The following is a 17,963-nucleotide window of genomic DNA, read 5'->3' as shown; positions in this document are numbered from 1 at the left end:
GAGAGAGAGGATGCAGTGTGAGTGTGACCTCCAGCCAGAAGGAACAAGAAGAGAGTGCGAGTCGAAGCAGCATAATCAGCCGATCACGGTGATGTCTCTGCGGGACGAGTTGTTGAAGTCCATCTGGCACGCCTTCACGGCCCTCGACGTGGACAAGAGCGGAAAAGTGTCCAAATCTCAGCTCAAGGTAAAACTCAAAAGAAAAACAGCGACAAGAACACGGTTTTGGACGAAACTTCCTCTTGAAAAGATTAACGAAACACACGGATGACTCGCACCTGCTTGTCAGCTAATTTTACACACACACAAAGTTGATTATTATTCTTTGTGTGAACGTTAAAAGTGAACATTTGATGCTCAGTAAAATGGCAAACGGTTGACGGTAGTCCCAAAAGTTAGCTAAAGATGTAAAACGACGATTTATAGCGTTATTAAAAGCAGTTTTATATCCAGATACTCATTCAAAACTAATCAGTGAGCTAAAAATAAAGTTATGAAATACTTTAAGCCGCATGTTGTCAAAACGTCACATTTTGTTTTCTTTTGATGAACTGTGGGCAGTGAAGCCACAGGGATGCCAGTGTCAGGGGCAAAGCAAACATGGCGACCCCCCCCCCCCCCCAAAAAAAAACCCCCATCCTAGTTTTATTTGAAGTTTCAAGTCAAGTCAGTGTATTAAATGTTAATACATTTATTAAATGTTTCACAGTCGAAAAATATTTCTGTTTTGATTAATTCAAATTAAAAATTTAGTTGAGTTATGAGCAATTTCAGTCAGTAAAGTTTGTTAGTTTTCAAAGAGTAATAAAAAATAACTTCTTGTTTAAGTTTGTGTTTAAATCATGCATGAGAAACTTCTCTTTTTTCAATGTATCATCATGTCAGGTTGACTTAAATGGAATGATTTACTTTAAGAAACATTCAAAAGCTAGTTGGAAAGTAATGAATAATTATGAAAAATATGTACTTTTTATGAATTGAGTGAAGCATGCATTTGTACTATACAGAAATAGCTAAAAAATAAAGATGTCTTTTTTTTTATTGAAAATAAATTACCTTTACATATAGACAATTTAAAAAAATTTGAACAAACTGTCATTCTTTTTTCTTTTTTACAGCATTTTAAAAATGATGCGGATAAAATATAAAATAAATATGATATATATATATAATATAATATAAATATGTGACTTAACATTTTATTAAAATGAAAATGAATACAAATAAAAATATCTTACTATTTTGTTAAAAAGAAAGAATGCAAAACATAATAGTTTTACTAACCTATTTATTTAATAATAAAATACATGAAAATAAAACAAATGATGTGATGTAAGAGCGTAAAAAAAACCATAGTCTCATTCAGTAGTCAAATGTGATAATCACGGTGTATTTATACTTGAAGTCCATGTTGTTTTGTATGTGTTTTTGTAGGTTTTGTCACACAACTTGTGTACAGTAATGAGGATCCCACATGACCCCGTGGCTCTGGAGGAGCATTTCAAAGATGATGATGAGGGTCCCGTATCCAACCAGGGCTACATGCCTTACCTCAACAAGTTCATCCTAGACAAGGTCAGCACACCTCGACAGATACAGCGGCTATATAACGTCTACATGCGTGCGCAAACTGTCATGACTGAGGAGAATTAACCAATCACATTCAGATTCATGGTAAATGGAAGTCAGCACACAACGGAAACCATTTAAAGTGCTTCTGATTAACCTCAAATAAAGTTCAGATGTTCTAGACACTTTTGTAAACACACCTTAAAGCAAATGATGAACCGATATTAGATTTGAACAGTGTAATAAAAACTGTGAGCAAAAATATCACGGTATTAAAATTACAGCTCTAAAATTACAGCTCTAAAATTAAAAAAAATATATACTGTACATATAGTTTGGTAAATAAAAACCATTGAACATTATTTTATTTTTAAACAAAATATAAAATATTTAGTACAGAAGACAGGTGTTTCATGTTAAGTTTAAATTAATAAATGAATGTTCTTCTGTTTTAATTCTTCTTATTAAGTCACAATGTTACATCACTGGTGGGCTATTTTTAGAAAGGACCCGTGGGCTACTCATGTTGTCCTTGAGCTAACTAGTACCCACTGGCACTTTTTTTTTGAGGAGGGGGGGCAATGCACATTAACCAGAGGGAAACGGCATTTCTGTTTGCAGTATGTCATCTTGCTCTCTTCCTCCCCCACCTACTCTGTTATCAACTTAGAAGAGAGGCACCTGTTCAAGTTGCAGCCAATCATACTGTGGCCTGCTCAAATGTACCCTTAAAAAAAAAGATCTATCTATCACTCAATCTTATTGTCAGTCTGTTATCAGGCTGCTATCAAGCAACTGTGCATTCATTGTCCATTCCTCGTTGATGATGTCACAGGAGCTTGCTTCCTTGTCCTGACATTGCGATTTTACAGAACAGGAATCCTATTGATTTTGAGTGACTCTTGCTCTTTCTCTCTGTCGCTGTGAGTGACTTTTGGTGTGGTCAGGAAATGCAAAAGTAGTGATGTAAGTTCAGGACGTGTCGTCATCATCATCTCGTATGCACACATACACGTAGATAAAGTGATGGCATCATTGTAGTGAGGAAACGGCACACTGGTACACAAAGAAACAGTTATTTTGAGTACATGCGTGTGTCAGGGTGATCCAACCTGCTATCTAGTCACATGACTCCACAAAGCATCCCATTGTGCACATAAATTGACTCTGAGTCCTGAAAAATGACAGGTCAACTTTATCCGTCACATTTTGTGTTAATGTCATGTCATGTATACATATAAGCAACATGGGGAAAGCTGGACAAATGTGTGGTTGGGTTGCATTTATTCAGCACAAAGACATCACGAAAAGGTGGAAAATACCCTTTTTCCAGGCAGTGGAAACCATCACAACATTGGCCCGCACGGAAGTGCAACATTTTCCAGCAAAGCTTCCGGTGGAGCGTCCGCGCTTTAAATCTAGGAGCTATATTTATTTTGGTAAAAAAAAAAAGAAGAGGGTATTGTCTCACACGCTTACTAATCTTTGAGGGAGGTGCCATTCTGAGCCTTTTTGGGTGGAGTGGCACAAGTTTCCACACAAGCCCCACAGAACACAATAGCGGTTGCATCACATCCTGTCTGTGTGCTTGTGTATAATAGTCTTAGATTACACATGATGACAAGGAAACTGGCGTTATAATGATGTCGAGTAGCCGCTTCGCTTCTGCCCCACTCATATTTGTCTCGATGTGTGCTCTGCAAGCCGCATGAGCGCACGCTCGACCTGCCAGCCGTCTCCATGGCGACGCTTGTGTTCCCCTCCGCGTTCCTCACATTTTCTCGGGAAGTTCAGCATGATTTATTTTTGCCGTTGTCGACACAGGCACTTCTCTTTTGAGGCACGGTAGAAACTCTCATGGAACTCTACCAGCCAGTGCCACATTGTGCACCCTGACCCACTAACTCAATTGTGCTATTCGGATTAATGCATTACTTTATTTTTGGAGACATTTTTTGGGGGGGGATCAAGATTTTTTTTTTCCTCCTCCTGTGTCAGAATTTTTAGCCTTTAATTTTTGTAGTTTTTCTGATTTAAACCCAAAAAGTTCAGTCATAAAAGAGAGAAAAAAACAAGTGAGATTGTTGTGTGTGTTTTTTAATATAAACATAATGTTTATTTTTGCAATAATTGCAGCATTAGGCAGCAATGACGGTAAAGAAATCAGTGAATCAACAAATTTTTCGCCTTTAATTTTTGTAGTTTTTCTGATTTAAACCCAAAAAGTTCAGTCATAAAAGAGAGAAAAAAACAAGTGAGATTGTTGTGTGTGTGTTTTTTAATATAAACATAATATTTATTTTTCCAATAATTGCAGCATTAGGCAGCAATGACGGTAAAGAAATCAGTGAATCAACAAAAAAGTGAATTTATTTTTTAGTTTTTCATGTTCTTTTCTTCAAATATTTTGGTATTTTTTCTGATATGAAAAAACATTGAATTGAGAGACATGCTTATCACAAAAAGTATGTACTATATCTCAGAATTTTATGAATTATCCGAAATGCAAAAAAAAAAAAAATTCTCAAGTATAAATGAAAAAATCACCAAATTTGGAGAAGCATACTGTAAGGTGAATAACACCCATTATTTGTTTATAAAGTTCCTTGTTCTTACAGTATATTGACAACTTTTCAATTATATGCGGCAGGCGACGGACAACTTTGATCGTCAGGACTTCGACAGGATGTGTTGGACTTTGTGCTCCAGGAAAAACCTGGACCAGAATCAGCTGCTCATCTCCAACGAAGACGCTTTCAAAATCTGGTGCATCTTCAACTTCCTGTCCGAGGACAGCTACCCGCCCGTCATCGTCACGGAGGAGGTCAGCACTTCCCGCGTTACAGTGTTACGCTGGTGAATGGATTACCGCATGTTCGTTTGTAAGATGATAAGGTCGCTTGATGTGTCGCTGATGAGCAATCAAGAACAGGAAGTTGGGAACTTCCTCTTCTGTTACAAATGCTGGAAAATGTAGACTTTGACAAACATCGTTGATCACAGGAAGTTTGTCAAAGTACACACGCGCTCATATTCTATACACTGTATGTTTGTGTTTTGCCTTGTGTAAATGCTGAGAGAAAAATATCAAATCGATTGCTTTAAAAGAAATAGTGACTTGTGTGAGATGAGCATTTTAAAAACATGACATTGTTATCTATTAAAAAATATATGAATGCTCAGAGACAAGCATTCAAAGTATGGTAATATGCAAGACCATGAAAGTGAAGGAAAAAACTATGCTAAAAACATTTCAACTGCTGATGCATTCAAGCAAGTGTCAACATCATCAAAAATATCTGAATTAGGGCCTGACCGTTTTCTTTTAAGGTCGATGTCAATTCAGACATTTGGCCGAATAAAATTCCAATTAATGATTAATCTGCAGATCAATAACATTTTATATATATATATATATATATATATATATATATATATATATATATATATATATATATATATATATATATATTTGTTTGGTGCCTTAACGCTTACAGCAATAAAGATATGAATTACAGGTAGAATGTTTGACTGTTTAACTTAACAACACAGGTAAAAATTGGCCGATATTTTTGCAGGATTTTTTCTTTGAACGTCATTATCTTTATCTTATTCGGCATTTGTTGTATTTTGTTAATGTGTAAAAAAATATATATATATATATATATCTTAAAAGCGCTAATATCTGCTGATTAAACTGCCCAGCCAATAAAAAACATTCGTCCGTCACTGTCTTGTGTCAAAAAAGTAAATACTGTGAGACGAGCGTTCACAATAATACAATCATGCATCAAAGCATTTGAATGCTGTAAGAAAAGCATTTAAACTAACACTGTTGTGCATCAAAAATACTATGATAATGTTGAAAGACAAACATTTAACCTGGTATAATAAAATGATGTGAACACTCTTGGACAACCATTCAAATGGCAAAATACAGTGGAGTAAAAAAAGTATTTGGCCAAAATCAAATAGGAAGCCTATGGGAAACTGGCCAAATACTTTTTGCCCCACTGTAAATCATTTCAGAAATGCTGAGAGAAAATACTGTATAAAAAATAGTCCAATATATGTTGAGCGACAAGCATTTAAACAGATGCAATTGTGTGACAAAAACGTGCAATTTACCATGAGCATCTCTCAGCATTGGCACCCCATGTTTCACCTGCGTATTTCCAGATGGAGTACTTCCTGCGCAAGCTGACGGAGGCGATGGGGGGCAGCTGGGTGGAGGAGCGCTTTGAGGACTACAAGCTGCAGATGCTCTCGCAGCAACAGCAGCAGCAGCAGCAGAGCATCAGCGTGTGGCAGCTCATCGCTCTGGTGGGCTCCGGGCACTTCAGCAAGGGCATGGACAGGCAGACCCTCTCCATGGGCATCCACGAGCTCCACCAGGAGCTCATCATGGACGTGCTCAAGCAGGTCCGGCCCCTTTTGCCCATTCAAAGCATGCAGCAGAATTTTAATGTGCTTTTTATTTTTTATGAAAGTATGGCTCGTTACGGAACTAAGCATGCCCTTATTGTGGTCATATAACAGCTTTTATGAAGTGTACTAGATAGCACTACTTTTCTTCATTCAAAGCATGCAGCAAAAATGTACACCTTTTAACTTTTCTCTGCCATGGTGACTTACTTTGCCTACTTAAAGTAATGCATATTTAAGTATTGAGGGAACCTGCTGCATGCTTTGAATGGGAGACAGTGTAATTGCACAAACAATAACGTAAATGATAACATTAGTTTAAGTTAAGATGCATTTCGTGCAGGGCTACATGATGAAGAAAGGCCACAAGAGAAAGAACTGGACGGAGCGTTGGTTCACACTAAAGCCTAACTCCATCTCCTACTATGTGAGCGAAGATCAGGCTGAGAAGAAAGGGGACATCTTATTGGACGAACACTGCAGTGTGGAGGCAAGGATAACTTCCACTTTAAACACATACAAGAGTGCAAATATCCCAGTCTAAAAACACTATCCAAAATCACCAGTTTTGACAATGGAAAAGTACAAATTGTGTTGTCAACTGAACTGATGTGTGCTGTTTTTTTTTTTTAGCCTCTGGTGGACAAAGAGGGCAAAAAGTGTCTCTTCTTCATCAGATCCTCAAATAAGAGTTTTGAAATCAGCGCATCAGACAAGAAAAAGAAGCAGGAGTGGATTCAGGGTGAGTGGTTTAACTTGTCGGCACCAAGTCCTCAAAATTCTACACACAAAACCATAATGACAACATGAAAAATAGTTTGTATGACTAAATTGATTTAAAATAAAACAAAGAGGTCCAATCAGGTTAGTACTGCTGTACTGCAGTTAAACACATCGGCGAATCACCATCTGCGTTAGAAAGAACGTTCTTTGTTCACATTTGTTTGTCATTGTGTTAAATGAAATTTTATATATCACAAGTGCTAGCGGTATCGCTACTCCGTATCGGTGAGTAATCAAAGGGTGACAAAATCTGCAAAAAGTGGTATTGAATACCTCTAGTTCTGAGAATACTTGCATAGATGGGATGTCTTTTTTTATTATTATTAGTACATTTGCAAAAATCTTAAAAACAAAACAAAAAGTGTTTATATTATATAATTATAGGGTGTTATGTGTACAGGAGGAAAAAAATTTTTTTGTCCATTTTGGAAAAATCCTGTGCCTGTAAACAACAAAATGTGTTTCATATTACTCACAAAAAGATGAGATTTCGGAGGCAGGGGTTGAAATTTCAGGATGCACGTACTATAACATTTACATATGAACTGAATTTGACCTTCTCTGACGCTTCAATATTTTTTTTTCAAAACTTGCTGTTTTCTAACAAGAAGCAGAATGTCAAAATTGGCAACAGGTTTTTTGATCCACATTTTGATTGGATGAGATCAAAGCGTCTGATCAACAGGACCTTGCTATTGCGAAACTTCAAACAGGATGTTCTCAGAGGGAAGTGGCTGCTGAGTTTTTGTGTCACGGAAGATTACCAGCACGTTGCAACAGGGATACACAGAGACTGGTAGAGTCACAGAAAGGTATAGAAATGGTTGTCCTTGGAAATAAGGAAAAACATTAGCTGTTAGCTTCTTGTTAGAGAAGAGCAAGTAGTGCTAAAAGTACATTCAAACATCCCAAACCTGTTGTGAATATTGTGTATAAGCATTATTGAGCACGCTTGTGTTTTTTTCTTGCAGCCATCCAGACGTGCGTGAACCTGCTGCGAGCGGGCCGCCAGGCGCCGCACCGCGAGTCGCGCCACAAACGTCGCGAGCTGCGCCTCAAGCAGCAGGCCGACCAGGAGGAGCTGCGGACCAGGATGAAGGAGCTGCAGACGGCCAACGAGGCAAAGCAGCATGAACTGGAAGACATGAGGAAGGTGAGGACGGGACTTTTATTAAGAAAGACATGTAGCGTACAGAAATATAAAGTAATGGAAAAAACTTTACTAGTAAAGCATACTTGTGTGCTGAATTGTCTTTTACAGAGAGGAGTGTTGAGGGGGGGGGGGATACGATTTTGGTGCCCATCTGAAAAGAAAGAAATGTAGCGTACAGAAATATAAAGTAATGGAAAAAACTTTACTAGTAAAGCATACTTGTGTGCTGAATTGTCTTCTGGTAGATATTATAACATTTTTAATTTTTCATTTCATATATTAACCATTGTTACACATTATTAACATTTTAATTCTTTATATTAACCTTGTCGAAATGTTTTGTGTCCTGTGCAGAGCAGATGGTGTTGATTTCGGTATAATCTGACCTTAAATTGGGACATACTATTTAGTCTAAAAAGTTCCTTCTCAGCGCTTTGTGCGAAAACACATTTGGTCCTTGAGAACAGAATCTGTTTCGAACAAGCACTCCTGACTCTGTTTTCGCCATCTGCTCATGGAAAAGTACCCAGAGATATGTTTTGTCTACAAATAAAAGAGAGGAGGTCTTTTAACTATAAGAAGCGATTCTACACGCGGAAGAACTACATTCGACGCTCTGAATCCCACCTGTTTAAGTGATGAATTAGAGGCTGTTAAATGTCCAGAGATCTCTGTTAGATTAAAAAATCATTTTTGCAAAGGTGTTTTTTCTTACATTAAATCTGTCTTCAAATTTTGGAACACGCAAAGAGGACAAATACTTTTAATCCTCTTTCACTTCCTAGTGAAAAAGCATACTAGTACATGTGTATTTTGTGGATATCAATAAATGCTCAAAAAGCTTTCAATAGAGATGGGCAACCTTCCAAGTGGGTGAAGACATCCCGTGGTGCGAACGAGCCACATTCTTATTCCAAACAGCACCATTGTTCCGAGGCTACAACGCCGCATTTGCACCCGCTGGCCAGTTTGACGGCGTGTCATGAATACGAATAGCGTCCACCCTCCACAGCTACGTCCCCCAGCTCATGAATAATGTCTCACCTCTTGTCATGCAGGAATGCAGAATGAAGCAGGGTCGCTCAGCCAGTGGGTCGTCGTTAAACACGATCTTCCGGTTTGTAGCCACAAACCGGACCGTCCAGCAGACTGCTGACGCGGATTGTGCTGGGTTTCGGACTCATGTTAGCATTAGCATTAGCATTAGCATTAGCAACTTTTACTCTCTAAAAAGAAAGTTGTCATCATGGCGTGACCTTAATGAATCATCCACAGTAGCGGAAAGTAACCAAATACAAATTTGTTACTGTGCTTAAGTAGATTTTCTTCTGCATTTTTCTGATGATTTTTTATTTTTACTCCCTACATTTGAAAAGTACTTTCTACTCTTAACTTTGTCAAAAAAGGGTAAAAACACCAAATGTATTTATGTCAGTTACCAGTGATGTATTTTTGTTGCTCAGGTCACAACGTTAGCAAAGCTATATGAACACCTCGTTTTGATCGCATTAAAGTTGAGTCAATGCTACAGTAGCATTGCAACTTTTAACATGATTTTTTTGGTCAGTATATATATTTTCTTTACAATAATATGTTCTATGCAGCGTCACTAGTCTAAACACGGCATCCTGACTAATATTGTGTTTGTGGAATATGAATGAATTAATAAGCAAAACCCACCCATTTTTATCCATCTTTGTGAGCTTCCATTTTGTCACCTGCTGTTGACTGAAAATGACATCACAGTTGCTCAAGGACCGGGTAACGACCACTCACGGCTCTAATTGACATTTGTACAATTTGTCCAAATTACAACAATAGCTATCCTTATCATCAATGTCATGTTGCCTTTGCCACGTGGCAACTGTGATGTCATTTTCATTCAAAATGGCCGCCCCCTGAACTGTGGAAAAAACACTGATCTGAATATATGACTGGATAGCCCATACATACCCCGTACAAGCCGTTGAAGTCACAGGGCGGCCATCTTGCTCCTCCAATCTCGCGAGCAGACTACTGTATAAACTATACCGTATACGTACAGATTAGACATATACAGTTAGTATAGGGCCGTAAAAGTAAAAAATAAAGTATCTTTAAGTAAAGGAAAACCATATTGCTAACTAACCTTAACCCTGAAACAGATTCTATTTCCATTTTTTCCCATGTGGGGAGACTGGCTGGTGCGGTGGAGCAGATTGCGTTTCACTGTTGTTGTTCAAGTGGGTACACAGTGTCTGCGTGTGCGTGTGCGTATGACACTCTGGTGTGCTCACTGGCTGACACACTTTGTCTTGGTGTTGAATGCACAAACATTTGGCATTGAGGTGCCACTCTTTTGTTCAGCAGTTTGTGACTGCATGAATGCACAATGAGAGTATGTGCACGCGCACACAGTCAAGACACTGCACAGAAGTAAATAGAGTGCTAGTTTGTTGCCGTTGTTCATTGTATATTCTACTGTCTCTCACGCTCTCCCTCTCTCACACACAGACAACACAAACAACAATAAAATATCTTGAAAGTGTATATTAACCTATCGTGTGGTCATCAGGCTCTAGAAGAAGCGGCAGCCAACGCGGCGGAGGAAGAGCGGCGGCGGCTTCAGACTCAGGCCGACCTCCAGGACCGCTACAGGGTGGACCTGGAGAGAGAGAAAATGGTGCGTATGTGTGTGAACTCCCATCCGGGCACATTAAGGACACACTTGTGTGCGCTCTTCATGTGTTCAGGTGAGGCAACAGATGGAGGAGCAGGTGGCTCAGAAGTCCACGGAGGTGGAGCAGTACCTGCAGAGGGTCCGCGAGATGGAGGACATGTATCGGCGGCTGGAGGACGCCTTGGAAGACGAGCGACGTGCCCGCCAGGATGAGGAGACCGTTCGCAAGCTGCAGGCCAGGTCAGTTGGCAAAAATATGACAAAATATTTGTCTGTCCTATTGATTATAGGGCTTTGCCAAAAAAATGGTTCTCATAAGAGTCGCGATTCTCATTTAGTACGATTCAGAATCGATTTTAAAAGTCCCAAAATCAATTTTTTTAATTTAAATTATTTTATACTGTCTTGCCTTTGTCTGTGTGTGCCTTTACTTGGAGCGCTGTTCGTGTTGTACCCGATTTGGCCACTTAGGGGCAGTGTGGTTCCATGCGGTCTAATACCCTGTTGTAGCCACATTAGAGAGTAGAAGGAAGTCACGATATAGTTATTCCAATAAAAGTTGTTTTTTTGCAGTGTGGAGACGATCTTTTGAGTGCTAAAAGTGCTGCGAGTAGCGCGCTAATTAGCATTAGCGAGTCAGACTGGAGTAGATCATTACAATTCCTTGCACGTCTATAGAAGCAAAAATCATTGTCAATCAAATAATTTTGAATCAAAAAACCTTCTTAACCGAAAATCGATTCTGAATCGAATCGCTGACCCAAAAATCGGAATCGAATCATGAGATATTCAAAGATTACCACCCCTAATTGATTACACTGGTGATTAGCATATTTTAATCAGTTTAATCAATTGTTTTATATGATCGTATTTTTAATGCTGAATGTTTTTACTTTTTTTGTAGCATATCAGTCTTCTTGAGACTTTTTTGTGGGTCAACTGAAACTGGCTTTGGGAGTAGAGTTAAAAAAAGAAAAAAATCAGCAAATATTTACGTCAAATTAAGTCATTTCATCTAAAATTCCGAGTCGAATGATCTGGGAAGAACGCTGCCCAGTTAAATGGTCACATATTCAAGTTCCTCTTTGACTTTCCTTCCTCTTTGCTGACGTTAACTTTCCTGACCAAGGAGCGGGTGAGTCGGCACAGTTTGACCAAACGGCAGATGCTGAGTGTTCAAAGTGGACCACACACACACGAAGAACATAAACCAGGAGCTGTAGTCAGATAAAACAATGTCTATTAGAGCGGTGTTCTCTTTTTTTTTAAATGGCTTCTGAAAAGCCCAGCGGTCTGCAAAATTTGTTGGAGTAACAAAAATAATTTGCAATAATAATAATAATGCATCAGATTTATATAGCGATTTTCTAGACACTTTACAGTGAATACATTATTCATAAATTCACACTCTGGTGGCTGTAAACTACTTCATCAGCCACAGCTGCCCTGGAGCAGGCTGACGGAAGCGTGTCTGCCAGTGTGCCCTTCCGACCACCACCAAACATTTGCACCATTCATACACCAGTGTGAGTAGAACTGGAGGCAAGGCATGTGAAGTGTCTTGCCCAAGGACACAACGGTACATGACTTGGGGAGAGCAGGGATCGAATAGCCAACCCTCTGGTTATTTATTTTTCGAGTGTACTTATTCTTGTACTAAAGGTAAACTTTAAGTAAACTCCTTAGGACTAAATCGGCCCATTTTAGTACACCTAAAAGTATACTTAAGTATACATTTTAGTACACTTAAAAGTATACTTAAGTATATTATAAAGTACATTAATAAGTATACTTTGTAGCATACTTATGTCCACAGTTTAGTTTACACTAAAGTAAAAAGTGCAGTGGTGAATTGACAGGGATCAAAACGGCAAACTCCAATACCAGATGTACCGAGCCTAGCCGCTAGGCTATCCAGCCACATGGTGGCTTGGGCTTTATAAAAAAAAAAAAAACCTATAATTTCGGTCCGTTACTTAAACAGCGAGTCCCTTCTAAGTATATACTACAGTATGTAAACTTTTAGTATACTTACAAGTACACTTAACATTTACTTAGTGGTGGTATACTTTCAATAAGTACAAGAAAAGTGAACTGGAATTATACTTTAGTAATTTTGATATACTTGAATATACTTCTTTTTGGTAAGGGGTGTTAATCTAATTATACAGAGTAACATCACGTCATTTCAAAACCGTCTCTGGGAGTATCACCATTAACGGAAAAACAGTGCCACCTCGTGGCTAAAGTAAGAAAGTGCACTGGGTGTCGTTACAAAAACTAACTGCAAAAATGACGTCGATCAAAGAAAAACATATTTGGCGAGCACAAAACAGGACACTGTTCGTCTTCTTAAATCCTTATCTGCATATCTGCTCCCTAAACATACAAAAATATCCGTATCTACAATGTGAAACAATTGCTTTCAGATTGTTGGTCAAGTAACAAAGGGTAAAATTTGCGTCAAAACGGCAACACCGAAAAACAACTATAAAAATATAACTGTCGGTGAAAGACCTTGATATCGTCATAATATGTCACTATGCATAAATATTTAACAGTAGCCGTCCCTTAAAGAGCTTAATGTGAGGGATCAAGGAAGAAGCTACGGAAGCCCAACAGGTAACCTTGCCAGCAAGATGAATTCTCGCGGTATTTGTGAGTTCACAAACTCCGGAGAATACATATTTTGTACCGCTCCCGCTGATATGTTTATGTATATCTTTTTCCGATCGGACCAATCAGGCGTTGTTTGGGCAGGACAAAACCCAATAAGCGCCGATGCCGGGGGGAAACAAACAAACCTAACAGACGAATGGATGCTGCAATTAATTATGTTCTCGCAGAATTACTCACCGTTTTCTTGTTGAATTTGAACAGCAAGAGGAGTTTCGTGCATTTTTATCTGGTAAAAATGTTGATGGATAAAAATTGCCCAGGGAGATAATCATGAAATAATCTTTTTTCCCCCCTAAAGTAAAATAAATAAATAAAAATAACTAAGTACATTTTGGACTCTTTTAGACCTTGACTTCCGCTTTTAATCCTTCCTATTCTAGCTTCACTTTCACTGTATTGCAAATTATTGCCATTATGTTGATGACATTAATTTGTTCAGGCCCCCCAAGTTTTTGTAGCATGTTATTAAATAATAAAAATAGCACTTGCCATAACCGTTAAGGATAAAGAACATATGCCGTGAAGTAATGTTCTGTTCTGTTGTGTGTTAATGTGACAATATCCATATCGGGTTGTAAAACTGCAGAGTTGATGCGAGTTTCATTAGCCCATCTATGGTTTGTTAGCATTAAGCTAGTAGACTTTTATAAAAACAAAGCTATGTGCTTTGGAAAAAACTTTCATCATTCTTTTTTGTTTCTGTTTTGCTACACATATAGTTTGCTCTAACAATATTGCAACTTTTTCAAAAAAGAAGAAGTAATTTACTCTGTATTTCTACCATCTTGACTTGTTTTCTAAAAAATGGGGAACTTTTTTATTCTTAACAACTTTATTGATGAATGACAATTCAAAGTAATGGATGTGTCATTGTTACGTCTCTTTTTATTTTTGACTATTAAAAAGAAACTTGAATTTTTGGGGGGGATAGATGGCACAGCTCATTCGTAGGTGAGTTAAAAAAAATAATAATTGTATGTAAAATATATAAGGTAATTTGATAATAAAATAATGCATTCTCATTCTTGTTTTATTTATTAATTCAATAATAATTAATTTATCAATACTAAAATATTTATTAAATATTTGCTGTCCCGCGGTGTTGGACGAGATGTTGGACTTCATGTATGTTTAACAAGATTAGCATTAGCCGCTAACTGTGACGGCGGTTGCCGCAGGTTGCTGGAGGAGGAGGCGGCCAAGCGGGCCGAGCTGGAGCAAATCCACCTGAGGCAGCAGCAAGCCATCTCGGAGACGGAGGCCGAGAAGGAGGAGCTGCACAAGGAGCGGCTAGCCAAGGACAAAGCCCTGAGTGACGCCATGATGCAGCTGCAGCAGCTGGAGCAGGACAGGCAGGGGGCACTGGAGCAGTACCAGGTAACATAACGCGAAATTCCAGTCACAATATGATCAAGAGTTCATCATCATCATCATCATCTTATATTTTTGTGTGTGTGTCAGACGGTGATGAAGAAGCTGGAAGACGCCACCAACAACACAAAGACGTGGAAGCACAAAGTGGCCGAACACGAGGGTTTCATGCGCCTCATTCAGCCAGGTAACGTCGTTTTCATCTTTTAGCATAACTTTCACTTAATTTCTTCTCATATCTGTGTTTATTTTGGCGTTTTTCATTTACTCAATTAAAAGGAAATCTTTATTGGATATTTAAAAAAAAAATGCTGTGCATATATTGCATTTAACATTTAGCCCAGTCATATTTTTGTATTCAGTCTGTTTGTGTGCATTTTTCATCAAACATTTCTCTAAATTTGTGTGTTTTTCATATTCACATCATGTCATCGACTCATGGGGCCTTGATGAGATTTGTCACTTTGTATTCAATATGATCTGTCTTGTTCCTTTTTACCTGTCAGGCTCCAAGGGTCATCAGATAATCACAAACTGGGGCCCGGCCGCCTTCTCGGACGCCGAGCTGAGCCTGAGGGAGAAGAAATGGCAGGAAATGAAGAACCAGGTGACACCGGCGCAGTAGATGACAACAATAATGCTATGTTAGCAATGCTAACACCTAAATCATGGCGGGAATATATTATCATTCATGTGATGTTTTTACATGTTGTTCCCACCACCTCCCTAAATGATAGGCAACAAAAATGTTAGAAAACATCACATTAATAAACACTTGCGACCGTACCTAATCAAATGTCCGGTGAGCATACTTTTTGTCACCCCTAATTAAGATTAATATGTAAATATGTTATTTCTGACTTAGAAAACTATAGCACTCATGCTAATATTAACTAGTGAACATTTTAACTCATTCTCTGCCATTGACGGCTATAGACGTCAAAAATTCATTTGAACTATTTCTATTAGTTTAACATTTTTTCTACTTTTGTAAACAAGAGTAAAAAAAACTAGAAAAAAAATACTGTACATTTAGAACAGATATAAAAAATGTTGATTAATTGTGAGTTAACTATTGAAGTCATGCAGTTAATTACGATCAAAAATTTAAATCGCCTGATACGATTTAAAAAAAGAAAAGAAAAGATTATAAAAAATTAGGGGCGTCAGGCGATTACATTTTTAATTGTAATTAATCGCATGAGTTCACTAGTTAACTCATGATTAATCACTAATTTTATATCTGTTCTAAATGTACAATAAAAAATATATAGGTTTTCATACTCTTGTTATCAAAAGTGAAAAAAATAATAGAAATAGTTGAAATGAATTTTTGACATCTATAACCGTCAATGGCAGTGAATGAGTTAAGACTCCTGTGTGTTTAGCGTAATACATGCGCGTGTTGTCGTTTTTACATGTGAATAAATGTGAAATGTGGAATAAAAATGTGTTAAAATTACTTGAATGTGATGACAGAATTTTTCTACTTGTTTTTTTTCTAATTTTACTTTTGCTGTCGTTTGGGGCTGCCTGTTCCCTATATGTTCAGCAGGGGGCGCTGCATCAAAACATATGCCATCTTCAAACGGTGAATTCCTATTCCTCACGTCACCGTGTTCAAGCCTAAATGGAACTGCGTCCTGAACATCCATTGACTTCGTGTTTCATAAGAATTCTAAACATTTAAAAATAAATAAATATAAAATCTAAATGAACACATTTTGTCTACTCGTTTCCCTGCAAATTGGCCCACTTTCTAGTTATAGTAATTTTCATGGAAACAAAAATAACAACCCTAATCCGTGAAAAATTCGATTACGTGTACTTTTGACACGCTTCTCTTCTTGGAAATGATCTGTCCTTCACTATGTCGCGTTGCATCAGCAGCATGTGTAAGCAGCAGGGGGCGGCACGGACACCCGAGAGAACCGAGAGAAAGCCTAATGGTCAATAAGGTGAACTCTGACTGAGGGAAACTACAATGTCTGACATCAATTATTTGGAACATGATTGTAGAAATGACAACGCCAAATTCCAAAGAGTTTGCTTCATGTTGCGTGACGGCAGAGTTTGCGGAGCATCTGGACCGACATAGGAGTCACTCGTAAAAAAAATCTCTTTGGTTTTGGTCATCGTCAAGTTTGAAAAAACATTTGCAAGATTGCGCGAAGGACAAAAAGCAAGCTGGGATTTCACTTTGTGCAAAGAGGAAACCAAGAGAACCATTGTAGGACAGGGTGACCTTACTCTCACTTCCTTAAAAAAAAAATTCTGAGGTAGCATTTGGACAAACCCCAAACACCTAGAGCAGGTGTTGGGACACCTAGTGAAAAAAAAGGGGTTAGATTTGGCATTGGAAAATACACCTAGAATGACTTCATTAAAAGGTATCGCATGTCAGTTAATAATTAAAAAAAATGTACCTGAGTTTGTAGGCTGTTTTTTTCCGTATCACTTGAGGGAACACGCTTTAAAATAATTTAAAATAGCTTTTGTTGTAATAAAGATAATACAAAGTAAAACTCAATCTTTATAAACATTATAACAATAATTGTCAAATAAGTGTACAGTAACCGCTATAATATAAAACTCTAATTAAAGCTACTCACCCATATAATGACTCATACTGAAGGGGAACAGGTAGGTGTTTTTATGAGCAACACTGACCCCTAGTGGTGTTTTGCAGCTATTGATAGTTAACCGGACAGTAAACCTTCCTTCGTCATGGTGGGGTTTACGTTCTAGATTAGAATCGAGACCGATCCCCAGCAATGAGTGAAATCCGCTTTATAGAAAAAGCCTGTTTTATATACTTCATACACACTTTTGCAACGATACAAACACATGTAAAAGAAAAAGATTTATTGAAAGAGAGCAAGAACAATGGATGACAAAAATATTGTAGTGTTAGTGCTCCTCTGTGTTTACAGTAAACAAATCCCGTTTTTCAAAACTAATAAATTTAACTAATCTCGCAATATACAAAAATAATCACGCTCAACTATGTACATTATAAAATTTATAAAATGAACCTACAACCGTTCCTTTCTGTAAGAATAAAAAGCAGACATTCAACAATCTTGAACAAAAATTAGGCTGAGCTTCTAATAGTGTACTTTCTGTTTTCACTCTTCTTCTTTCAGATTTGACAAGGTCAGAGATAAAAGTGTAGCGCCACTAAGTGGCCGACAGTGGAATTACACCCAATGTAAATAGGAGGCAGAACAATATAGTGATATAATCTGTAGCAAAAAAACAAAACAAAACTGGGACCCGTGATAGCGGTGGGTTTACATTAGCATCTGCTTGCTAAAATAAATT

At 37.9% G+C, this 17,963-nt stretch overlaps 1 protein-coding gene and 1 long non-coding RNA gene across 2 annotated transcripts; one reads left to right on the top strand and one right to left on the bottom strand.

The window, feature by feature from the left end:
• The first annotated feature begins 6 nt into the window (after positions 1–6).
• swap70b (switching B cell complex subunit SWAP70b) lies at positions 7–16,114 on the top strand. The gene is made up of 12 exons (XM_077568925.1): positions 7–187; positions 1,435–1,575; positions 4,220–4,393; positions 5,749–5,991; positions 6,338–6,484; positions 6,628–6,736; positions 7,749–7,930; positions 10,485–10,592; positions 10,663–10,829; positions 14,447–14,645; positions 14,730–14,826; positions 15,146–16,114. Exons 1-12 carry the CDS (start codon positions 11–13, stop codon positions 15,262–15,264), a joined length of 1,863 nt encoding a protein of 620 aa, XP_077425051.1. The 5' UTR covers positions 7–10; the 3' UTR covers positions 15,265–16,114.
• Positions 6,731–10,683, bottom strand: LOC144053961 (uncharacterized). The gene is made up of 3 exons (XR_013294565.1): positions 9,884–10,683; positions 8,014–8,081; positions 6,731–7,912 (listed from the first exon to the last, which is right to left on the bottom strand). It is a non-coding gene; the product is annotated as an uncharacterized LOC144053961 (long non-coding RNA).
• Positions 16,115–17,963: the final 1,849 nt, after the last annotated feature.

This window comes from Vanacampus margaritifer, chromosome 6 (assembly GCF_051991255.1).
Source record: "Vanacampus margaritifer isolate UIUO_Vmar chromosome 6, RoL_Vmar_1.0, whole genome shotgun sequence".
In the NCBI taxonomy this organism is placed as follows: Eukaryota; Metazoa; Chordata; class Actinopteri; order Syngnathiformes; family Syngnathidae; genus Vanacampus; species Vanacampus margaritifer.
Note: the sequence above shows the minus strand (reverse complement) of the source record. Positions and strands in the feature narration are given on the sequence as shown.